The 10682-nt window shown below is 56.2% G+C and overlaps 1 protein-coding gene across 1 annotated transcript; it reads left to right on the plus strand.

The window, feature by feature from the left end:
- The first annotated feature begins 19 nt into the window (after positions 1 to 19).
- On the plus strand, positions 20 to 2698 carry DNAAF6 (dynein axonemal assembly factor 6). The gene is made up of 6 exons (XM_063313740.1): positions 20 to 196; positions 280 to 349; positions 490 to 595; positions 1153 to 1249; positions 1681 to 1766; positions 2201 to 2698. Exons 1-6 carry the CDS (start codon positions 20 to 22, stop codon positions 2328 to 2330), a joined length of 666 nt encoding a protein of 221 aa, XP_063169810.1. The 3' UTR covers positions 2331 to 2698.
- Positions 2699 to 10682: the final 7984 nt, after the last annotated feature.

Genomic DNA, 10682 nt, shown 5'->3' on the forward strand with positions numbered 1-10682 from the left:
CCCGCCGCCGCGCGCTCCGATGACGCCACAGGCCGCGCGCCGGAAAGGGAGGTCCCGGAAGCCCCCTCTGTTGCCCGGGGAACGCGGGACGCGGTGGACAGAGAGGGCCATGGCGTCAGCTCCCCTCCCTGACGACTCGCTGCTGGCGCTGGCCGAGCTCCTCTGCTCCGCGCCGGGGGACGACGACGACGATGCGGTGAGGGCCGGGGCCGGGCGCCGTGGCAGGGCGGGGGGGACGCCCGTCTGTCTGCCTGCCTGACCGCCCCCTTCTCTCCGCAGGCGCAGGGCCCCGCGAGCTGCCGCGCGGGGCCGGGGACTATCGGGCCCCCCAGGTCGGGCGGCGCCGCGGGTGAGTCGGCGAGGGCGGGAGGGGCCCGTCTGTCCTCAGCCCGCCCAGGCGCCCTACCCGTGGCCTCTCGGGAGCCGCGGTCCTCGGGGTCGGGGGGCGCCGGGAGGCTGTGCCGCTCAGGGACCCGCCTTTTCCCGCAGCTGCCCCACCGCCGACGCCTGTGGAAGGCAAGGCCATCTGGACCGCCGAGGAGGTGCCCGAAGGGTCCGAGTGCGACGACTCCAGGGACCCCCGGGAGCAGCCTGAGTACGTCGTCGGGGACCCCTCCCATCGGCGCCCCCCACCCGGGCTGCCGGGCCGCGCTGCGGCCTGTCTCCGCGCTGCGGTGGGAGAAGCGGCCGTCCTGCGAAGCGCAGCAGGCCCGCAGGCTGGTCGGAGCCCCCTCGTCTGCCCCCCAGAAGCCTCCCACCGTCTGCTGAGCGCTCAGGAGGAAATCCTCGTTTGTAGCCCTCCTGAATGTGGGGAAGCAAACCGAGCTGATAGGAGCAAGAACTCTGTGGGTCCTGAGTGAGAACAGTCCCTGTTGCCCAGGGCCCTGGGGTGGGGGCGTGAGGCAGACCCAGCTAGTCCTCGGTGTTTTGCCGGCTGATGAATGCTAGCCCCGCAGCCCGCTTCCAGGAAAGCCAACACCAGGTTTTCCCATTGGTTTGGGAGTTGCTGTGTGATGGAGGATAAAGGGGATGTTTCTTTCAGTGAGGAAGAGACATCAACTGCTGTAGAGGACCTGAGAAAGGATGTTCTCTGAAGATGTAGCTGAGCATCCTTTGAAACCCCAGCTGCCTGACCCACAGTTTTTTTTACAGATACGAGATTCTGTTCAAGCAGCAAGTGGGGGCGGAGGACCTGTTCCTAGGCATGAGCAGAAAGGACCCCTCAACCGCCTGCTGTGAGGACATGCTGGTAAGAAGCAGCTCTTGCTCTTGGCAATAAGTTTCTCTGGGCTGCTCCTTTTGGCTACGTGGCATTATTAGGGTTGTGAATTTCACAAGTTTGGTAGCTGCCCTTTCTCTGTGTGTGTTGCATTTTGAAGTCTGGGATGACCCTTTCCACTGCAGCCTGAATTGCTGTGCAGGAATGTAAGATAGGAGGCTATCCGTAAGCCTCCCTTTTCCTTGTCAAAAGGTGCCCCCAACTTTTGACAGAGAGAGGGTTGTGCGATGATTCCAGAACCTCTGTGTTTGCAACCTTGTTTGAGATAGAGAAGCAACAACATAACAGATCTTGCCCACACAATACACACACCCCTTCCTACTGAAAATAAGCCTGGCTATACCAGGCATTCGTTTAAGGTCATTAACCTCTCTTCTCCACTTTCTTTTTTCTCATTTCAGATTAAGATTAAACTGCCAGACACAAAATCTTCAGACATTTCCCTTGATATCCAGGAAAAGCTCCTTGATTTTCGGAGTCCCCAGAAGTAAGTTGAAGAATTTATTTTTGTGAGATTATTCTTACATTGCCTTTATAAAATGACACTCTGTTAATGATTGAAACATCCTGGCTGTAAGGCCCCTGTGCAGTGCTTCAGAGCAGATATGAGTAGATTGTTGCCTTCGCTCGATGCGTAGTAGGTTGGCTGGAGGCTCACTGCTATCAGAGAAGGTTTGCAGCCTTTACATGCATCAGACTTAGGGAGCAGTGGCCATAGGCTTTTCTTACTGGGAAGGTTTCTGAGCTTTGGTATGCCTCCCTATCCTTTGTTTCTCTCGGATCTCCCCATTTCTTCTGGTTTTTACCTTCCTGCCAACTTACTGCAAGTGCTGGGGGGGGGGGGAAGCATAATTTGCGATGTAGCCGCCTCCCCCTTTTCGTGCATCCCTCAGTTGCAGCTTGGAATGGTCTGTTTTCCAGGAGGCTCCTCTTGCACCTACCTCATCCAGTGGACATCACCAGAGGGAAAGCCTGTTTTCTGTCTGAACAGGCCACACTGGAAGTCACTTTGAGGATGAAGCGAGAATTTGATTTCATCCATTTTGCGTGAAGAGAAAGGAATGGGCCCCTCAGAGGCCTAGTGGAGGTTTCCTAGTTAGGTAATTGAGCAGGAGACCAACCAGCCACTGGTCCCAAAGAAGCCATTGCAGTGCCCAGCAGGCTGGCGTGCGTGCACTGTGAGACCTTGGCAGTCTGGCTGTCCTAATTCCCTCTTCCTGAATTCTGACACTGGAATTTTTCTGGCAAGCCTCCAGCTTCTCTGCTTTCCTTAATTGTTGCTTCCCATGGGAGTCCACCCCTCCAACATCGGCATCAGAGATGCAAAGCAGGGTCATAATGGCTGAACTGCTGGCTGCTCTGGCTTTTGAGGATCTGCTGTGCCATTTATCGATAATAAAAGTCTTGCCCTTTCCTGTCTATGCCTGCTTCTGTCCTTTGCAGAAGGCCTGCCCTAAGAAGCACAGGAGGGGCTTCCTTGCATTTGATGCCTACCTGCTTTCTTGGAGAAAGCGTGGGCAAACAGCTTGTTCGCAACCTCCAGAGAGCAGGACCCCTTGCAAGACATCCATCCTCTCTCAGTAACCAATTCAGCCCTAATTCCTCTTGGTTCTACTTAAATGATAGTATTTTTGTTTAATCAGAGGGGCCCAAAGATACAAACTCAGGCCAGGTAAAACAAAGATCAGTATCGAAGTGGGGACAGTAAAAAAAATAGTATGAGATTAAGACAGCAGAAGAACTTTTTTAATATTAACCAGAGACAGGCCAGCTGCAAGAGAGGTGACCAGGATTAAAGGGGACATTGCTTGGATAAATTGCTTGCTTGCATGGCAAGAAACACTGCGGAGGTCCTTCACAGGGACATATTTTCCAAAGCTGAATCCTGTCAGATGGACAGCAGAGGCTGGATGAGGGGACTCGGCAGAGAAGCGGACAGTGGCTATAAATCCAGTCCAGGTGGAGGATGCCTGGGCAGAACCAATGGGGAAGTCCCTGTCACTCGTACTTTTTCCTCCCTCCTCACCTGGGCATGAGCAGATTGGCAGGCAGAACACCGCTCTGCCTCTACGATTGCTGCTAAGGTGGGTCAGAGGAGAGGAGTGCAGCTGGCATGTCCTCCCATCCTGAAGCAGGAGGGGGGGCTCTCAGGCAAGGGCCCAGATGCTGGGAGGGGCATCTTTATGTGGGCTTTTCTGTGGGTCCTAAGACAAGCAGTGTCTTGGCACCCTACTGAGAGGCCTGGAATGGGTGGTGTCGTTCTCCGCTCCCTGCTTGTCCTGGCACGGAGGCAGCCTGTGATGGCGCTTTCCTACTCGGTTTCAAAAGTGGGGTGTATTGACTTGCCGGGGCTTGAGCCCCCACGCAGCTTCTCTGATATGCTTTCATCTGATCAAGGTGACGTCTGGGTCCCTGCTGGGCACTGCACAGAGTGATGCCCTGGCCTCCCCTTCCACTCACTGGTTGCCGTGTTCCACGGGAAGGGGAAGGAGAGAAGGGGATGGCACTCCCCGCTGCTGGACGTAGCCACAGAAGTGCCTGGAGGAACTGCTGAAGGTGAGGAAGAAGGCTGCCATTGAGGGGAGTCAATGACATTCCTGAAAAAGCCAGAGAGCCGTGGCTTTTGGGTGTGGAGCAGGCAAAAGTGCAACAACTGAGCTGGAAATATGCTGAGGCAAAATCCAAGTATTCCCCTTTCCTGGAGAGCCATGGGAATATCTATAGCCATAGGTTACCAATACCAGCCCGTGACTCCTGGCCCCAAGGAGGTCTCTAGCTAGAGGCAAATGTAGGTGGCCTTTGGGAGCTCTCTGTGGCATAATCTGGCCCTGTTACTGCTTACCCCCAATAATTTAGAGGCACCCTCTGTTTCATCCTTCCTGAGAGTTCTTGGCCCACCTGTCCTGACAAGCAGGAACCACGCCGAGACGAGGAATAAGTCCCTAGTGTTTTATTACTGCTACAGTAGACAGAAAATCCTACCAAACTGAAGAAGCATGAGAAAACCCATACAGATAACCCCCCAAAGTCAAGGCGGGTCTGTTCTGTGTCTCTTTGAATGACAGCTCAAATTCTCTCTACTACGCATGCGTTTTCCCCCCTGGATAGGGGCCCCCTTCTGTTCACCCTCAGTGCTCATGACACCACCATTCCAAAGGAGCATTGTGAAAAAGGCAGGACACAATCAAGCCCAGCATTATTTGGCATCGGGCCACCCCATACTGCCACTGCTGACATTTCAACTGTCTCCCATAGTGCCTGCCCACCCTGTTCAATCTGACAGAATTGGCATGCCCAAGTTGCACCATTAAAACAATGTCGTCTGATGGAACTCGGGAAGTTCTTCTGGTCGACTGTATTTCTTTTACTATGTTGGTTCTTCAGTTGTTTAGGAATCGGGTGGCCAATCAATGGAACAAACAGCATTCTTGGCAGGCAAAGGGCTCCACCTCATGAGACCCAGTTTTGCAGCAGTCCTCAGCCCCAGGGTGCTTACAATCACCAGGCAGGACAGAAAGACCAGGGAAGGCTTTGCCTCTCCTTGTTTTGGGTGGGTGAAGGCAAGGGATTTCGCCCAAGATGGGTTTTTTGCTGGGCCCCCTCAGAGAGGCACGGGTGGGTGGAGGCCCCTGTCTGCACCAGAGCCTGAAAACAGGAGCCGCCCCTCGCAGCAGCCACCCGGACATCCCTGGGAGCTGCTCCCCTGTGTTCCTCCGCCAAGCTTCCCCCCACAGTAGCCACTCCCTTTGCCCTGCAGTTCTTCTACCCCATCCCTCCTCCTCAACTGCTCCTCAGTGCCATGTCTCACTTCCCTGCCAGAGCAGAGCAGGCAAGAAGGAAATGGGGACTGGGGTGCTTTTCCTCTGGGGCCGATTCCTCTGCCCCCAGTAGTTCCCCTGGCAAGATACGTGGAACTACTGAGGGGCACAGGGGCCTTCTCTGCCTGATTGGGCTGAGAGGGACTACCAAGAAAAGCCTGCCTGCCTGTGGAGGTACAGAAAATGAGGAATCACCAGCCTGGCCAGCCTTCCTAGAAGGCAACTTCCCTACCCTGCCCCCCCCCCCGCATGGGCTGGAACCCCCTCACCCCTTTCTTAATCTGGGAGGCAAAAGCCTCAAGCTGAAATCTACAAAAGGGGGGAACAGGGGGACTGTTCGCACTTTCCCACCACTACCGAACTTAAAATCTAGAATGCCGCTTTTCCAGAAGGCTGCGTCAAACCCTCTTCTTGCGGGGGTGGGGGTGGAGGACGGGGGGAAGGAGGAAGGCAACCCTTCAGGCAGGGCGCTGCTGTCGCAGAGAAAGCCCGTGTCACAGCAGAAGCGCCATGCCAAAGGTTAGGTGGGTTTCCTTTGGCGACGTTCCCTCGCTGCCACCTGACGGGTGAAGTAGGAGGAAGGGCCTTCTTGCCCGCCTCCTGAAGCGCGAGGGCCTCCTGGAAGGGATCTTGCGACTCCCGCTCCCCATCGGCGCACGCCCAGGGGGCAGATATTAAACTCTGCTCTCCCCTCCCCCCCGGAAGCGGGCAGCGCAGGGCAAGCGTCCACCCTGGAGGTCCTGGACACGCGCGGCCTAAGCCACGGCTCAGCAGCCACTCTCCCTCCGCAAGAGCGGGGAGCGGCGGCCGCGTTCGGGGCGGGGGACTCCTGTGCCGGTGTGAGGCGCCTCGCAGAAGAGCCGGGGCGCACCTGACACCCCCGTCTCCCGCGTGCTCCCCGCCTCCCTGCGCGCTTCTGCCCGCCCATCGCCGCCGCGCTCGCCGCCCAGGTCCGGTGGCGTTCCGGGAAGCCTCGCCAGCACCCTCCCCACGACGCCCTCCTGTCCGCAGTGCCGCCGCGAGCGAAGGCCGAGCACGGAGCGGCCAAGCCAGGCATCCAAAGCCCTGTCGCGCCGTCGCCGCCGTCCCAGTAGAGCCGCAGTGGCGGGAGCGAGCGCCAGGTAAGCCCCGAGGTTCCCTCCAGCTCCGTACCTCCCGCCAGTCCTTGCGGAAGGGGCTGCCTGCTTCCCGGCAGAGCGCTCCGGAGCCGACAGGCAGCCGTCGGGGGACGATGCCTAGGCTCGCCGAGGGAGCCGCCGCTGCACCACGCCCCCTTTGTGGGCAGCGCTGCCCCTCCCTGCCACTGCGGTCGGTTCTCGGGAAAGGCTCCCGCGTGCCGCGCCACCTCTCCTCGCCGCCCTCTGCGCCCGCACCGTTCCGCGGAGTGCGGGTGGCAGAAAGGTGCGGATGGATGAAGTGCGTGGTGGGAGTCTGGCGCCGGCAGGCCGCAGTCCCTCGCAGGCTCCTTGGTTCTCGGGCAGCCTCGCGCGATCCCGGGCCGGGCAGGGACGCGCTGGTGCGCCGGGGCTCAGTTTCTATGGGGACGCGGGAATGCCAGCTTGCCGGGGTCTGCTGCGGCCCCGCCTCCTCTCGGAGCGGGCCTGCCCCTGCTCTCCCCCCGGCCAGAGCGTTGCGGTCTCCGGAGCCCCTCCCGACCGAGAGAGAGAAGGGCTTCTCTCCTTGAAACAGCGTTAATGTCGGAGCATCGAGCGGCGGCGGCGGCGGCGGCGGCGGCGGAAAGCGGCTGCCGGGAAGGCGGGCGGCGGGGAGATTTGCCGCGTGGCCTTCTTTCTTCCAGCCCAGTTTAGCAGGTGGGTCTGCCCGCCGGCCCGTCCTGCCTTCCAGCTCCGTTCATTCTCCCTTCATTTCTTAGGACACCCTTGGGAGGAAGGGGGTTTGTATGCTGCTTCGGGGGCCCTGGCCGGCAGAGGAAGTGGCGGCCTCTCCCCGTTGCCCCCGGCGCCTCCGTGGCTTCTGTGATGGCGGGGATTTTGCTGCGGACGCCGGGAAAGTAGCGAAAGAGGGGCCGCTCGGGGGCTCCGGAGAAGCCTCGGGCGGTCAGAAGCGCTCTCTGCAGAAACGCGGACCGCTTCTCTTGCTGAAAAACGTGGCTTTTCTCACCACCCAGGCAAGTGAAGGAGGCCGCGGCGGCCCGGGCGTGCAGCTGCTGGTGTCCTTAGCAAGAGTTGCGTCCTTGAGTCGCTGCCCGCCAGTCTTCGAGTTCGAGGATTAGCCTGGGAGACGCCTGGGGGACCCCTCTTCCAACTCTGGGATCTGGAAAGCCGGCCGGAGGGTAGCGATTTTCTCCGCAGGTCTAGGCTGCTGTGGAGGGATCTCTTTCGCGGTCCTCCGTGGGCGCTGGTAGCAGTGGGAAGGGGGGTTGGGGAAGAAGCGCCTGCCGCCCCACCTTCCTCTGCTGCTCTCAAAGCAATGGGGCAGGAGTTTCCCGCGGAACGGAGCCCCGGAGAAAAGGCTTCCTGTCCAGAGCAAGGGAATGCCCCGCTTTTCCGCTGCTGCCCCAGCAGCTGCTCGGTAGAACCCTCTTTCGACTCGGGACCATCCTTTACCCTATTCTCAGTTTTCGGATGGCGGGGGACGGCAGGTGTTGTAGCCACTGGTGGGTCCAGCTGAGCTGAGCATCGGGGGAGCTCTCAGGGTTGGCATGAAGGCTGTGAAGAGCGTGAGGAGATCCTCCCACTTCTCTTGGGGCAACCAGACAAGCGTAAACACAAATAGTCCAGCAGCAGATGGCGGAAAGGGGCGGGGGGGGGGCATGCCGGAGCTCCTTGCTCTTCCAACGACACGGGCTTCTCCTGGCTGAGATGAGGAGTTCCGTGAGAGCCAAGCCATTTTCTACTTAATGGTTTGTGTTTACACGCTTGTGCATATATGCTCTTTTTGCTTGATTCTTCTAAAATGTATTGAGATTAGATGATAATGGTTTGATAGAAGGAAGTCATTTGTATGGTGGAGCCAGGAAAAATCAGCAAGTGTTCTTCATGATGGCCATAAGCCAGGATGATGCTGAGCTGGTGGCTGAGGATCCCAAAGCTGTTGTGCTCCCACTTCGGGGGCGGGGGGCAGAAGGGGTCTGTTAGGCCTTGTTGGTGTGTCTCCTTGGCTTACTTTCTGAGATTTCTTATTACTATTGTTGTTATTTTATTTCAACAGTAAGGACTTTTTCTCTTCCTTCATAAAATGAGAAAACAAAATGTTTGGGGTTGCATTAAAAGAAAAAATAACCAAGGATTTGAAGCACTTTGTGAAGAGAACAAAATCTTGTTTTTAACCCATTCCTACTCCTTTGATCAATGGCTCCCTCCTTTGTACTCCAGAATGAACTGAACAGCCTCTTTGTATGTAGAAAAACAACAGCAAAAATGTATGGTCACGTAACTAATAAAGGGATTTTTGTGGCTGTCAAAAGATGGCTAAAATCCCCGATTTTGCTTTTAAATGGGGATATTTTGGATGTCTGTTCCAAAAGCTGACATAGCTGTAGCTCCTTTCCTTCACTCCAAGGATAAACAAAGGTGGCCTTTCTCATTACTGAACTCCAACATCCATCACCCCTGGCCAGCATGACATTATTTGCGGGGCCTGGGGGTGGGGAGAGACGGGGGGGGCATGTCCCGTTTGCCTGCCTTACACCAGTTTCCCATTAAAGCTCTTTTTTCAGGGTGGGTGAGGACTGCTGCAGCGGGAGACCACCCTCTTCCAGGAAGAGCATGGAGAGAATACCATGCGTCTTCTGCCTGTCCCTTTCTGGTCCTTGAACAGGGTGGGTGACACAAGGCTCTGCCAGCAGGCAGAAGGGGTGAGAGAGTGGCGTCTTCGACAGAGGTGATAAATAACCTCCTGCAGTGGATGGAAAGAGATTTGGAAGATAGAAGACCGCGCACCATCTAAGCTTGGGTCTTTGAATCATGATCACAGCTCCATCTGTGAGCAGACAAGAATCCGGGCGGTGGCAGAAAGGGGCTGGGGCAGAAGAGAGCCTTTGGGCACTGCTACCTCCTCAGGGCTTCTCTGATCAGTCCTGAGTTCAGCCCACCAGGCCCTCAAGAAGAAGGCAGAAGCTGGACCTCTGTGGAAGGGGTACTGGCTTGGCAAGAAGGCCACGGGGCACTGTCTTTTGCTAGAAACTCTCCTCTCCATGTGGGGCTCAGCAGAAAGCCCTTGGATTGCAGTTGAAGCCATAGGACAGGGCCCTTGGCCAGTCCTGCTAACCAGCCCCCTTCATGTGGATGGGCTTGCCAGTGGAATTCAGAACCAAAGTGATGGGGAGGTTATCCTGACCACCAGAGAGGAAGGGGAAGATACAGAAATCCAGAAGGCCAATGCCCTTCACTTCCCTTCCAGGATGTCTGCAGTGCAGAAAGCAATAAGGAGAAGAGGGCCTTGATCCAGGCAACCGGAAAATGGGATGGGGAAGATTCTGCCAGCTTTGCAAGAGTCAGAGGGGATGGTATTGACATCATAAGGATATGTTTTGGGTCATGGCCCAGCATGTTTCCACTTTGTTGGGGTTCTTCTGAGGGATGCCCAGTACTGCCGCCCTCCTTAGGACTAAAAGGAATGTCTTGTATGGTGGAGAATAGGTGGGCCAGGGGAGGAAAGTGGTGAGCACTTGCCAGACATGGCCCATTTCTACCCAGAATGGCCACTGCATTGCAGAAGTCTATTTTAGCTGATGGCTCTTCTCTTGGATTTTAGGCCATGGTCAGGGGATGCTGGAGCTTGAATCCTGCCCGGGAGTTTCTGGCTGCTAAGCAGCTGCTCCTCTGCTGCTGCCCTTAGGAAGGGAAGGTCCTCCTACCCCACACCTTTTTGGGAGAGAGAGGGTCCATTATCAGCAAACAGTAGTTGGTCCTGGTCCTGGTCCTGGTCCTGGTCCTGGTCCTGGTCCTGGTCCTGGTCCTGGTCCTGGTCCCGGTCCCGGTCCTAGTCCTGCTTAGTCAAATTCATTCCACCTGCTAGAGAGAATTCAGTGAATAATCTACTACTATTTCAATATCTTTTTCACATGTACAGTTGGCAAACCAGATACCTTGACAAACCCATATAGACATCTGGTAATCATCACGGTATTTTCAGGTATTCAACAGTCAGCTGCTTTATGATTTCTTGTGGAATCTTCCTGGGTACCAGGGTCAGACTGACTGGTTCATAGTTCCCCAAGTTCTCCTTTCTGAAGATAGAACCAACATTTGCGTTCTCCAGTTATCTGGCACTTCACTCATTCTCCAGAACTTTTCAGAAAGGTTCAGCCACACCACCAGCAAGTTCCTGCAGGACCTTAGAGGGCAACCCATTTAGTGTGGAACATCTGCACGCATTCAAAGTAAAGATGTGTTCTTTCACCAGGTCTATTAAGTCTCAGACTGCAGCCTTACCCCTTCCTGCTTTTCATAATTGCCCGTTGGAACCTATGGCCTCTTGTTGGAGAAAACAGAGCCAAAACATGAGTTCCCTCTTTCCCTATTCCCTGTTATCGCTTCTCCATCCTGGTTGAGCAGCTGTACTTGATTCCTTTTCTGTTCTTTGAAAGGGAAGCAGCTCTTTTTGCTGTCCTCCCCTGGCTG

The sequence above is a fragment of the Candoia aspera genome, chromosome 12 (assembly GCF_035149785.1).
Source record: "Candoia aspera isolate rCanAsp1 chromosome 12, rCanAsp1.hap2, whole genome shotgun sequence".
Classification (NCBI taxonomy): domain Eukaryota; kingdom Metazoa; phylum Chordata; class Lepidosauria; order Squamata; family Boidae; genus Candoia; species Candoia aspera.

Bases quoted from the DNA above. Each gene is read 5' to 3' on its own strand.
- DNAAF6 (XM_063313740.1), top strand. From the start codon at position 20: ATGACGCCACAGGCCGCGCGCCGGAAAGGGAGGTCCCGGAAGCCCCCT. The intron at 350-489 runs GTGAGTCGGCGA...CTTTTCCCGCAG, and splicing joins CAGGTCGGGCGGCGCCGCGG to CTGCCCCACCGCCGACGCCT. The intron at 1,250-1,680 runs GTAAGAAGCAGC...TTCTCATTTCAG, and splicing joins CCTGCTGTGAGGACATGCTG to ATTAAGATTAAACTGCCAGA.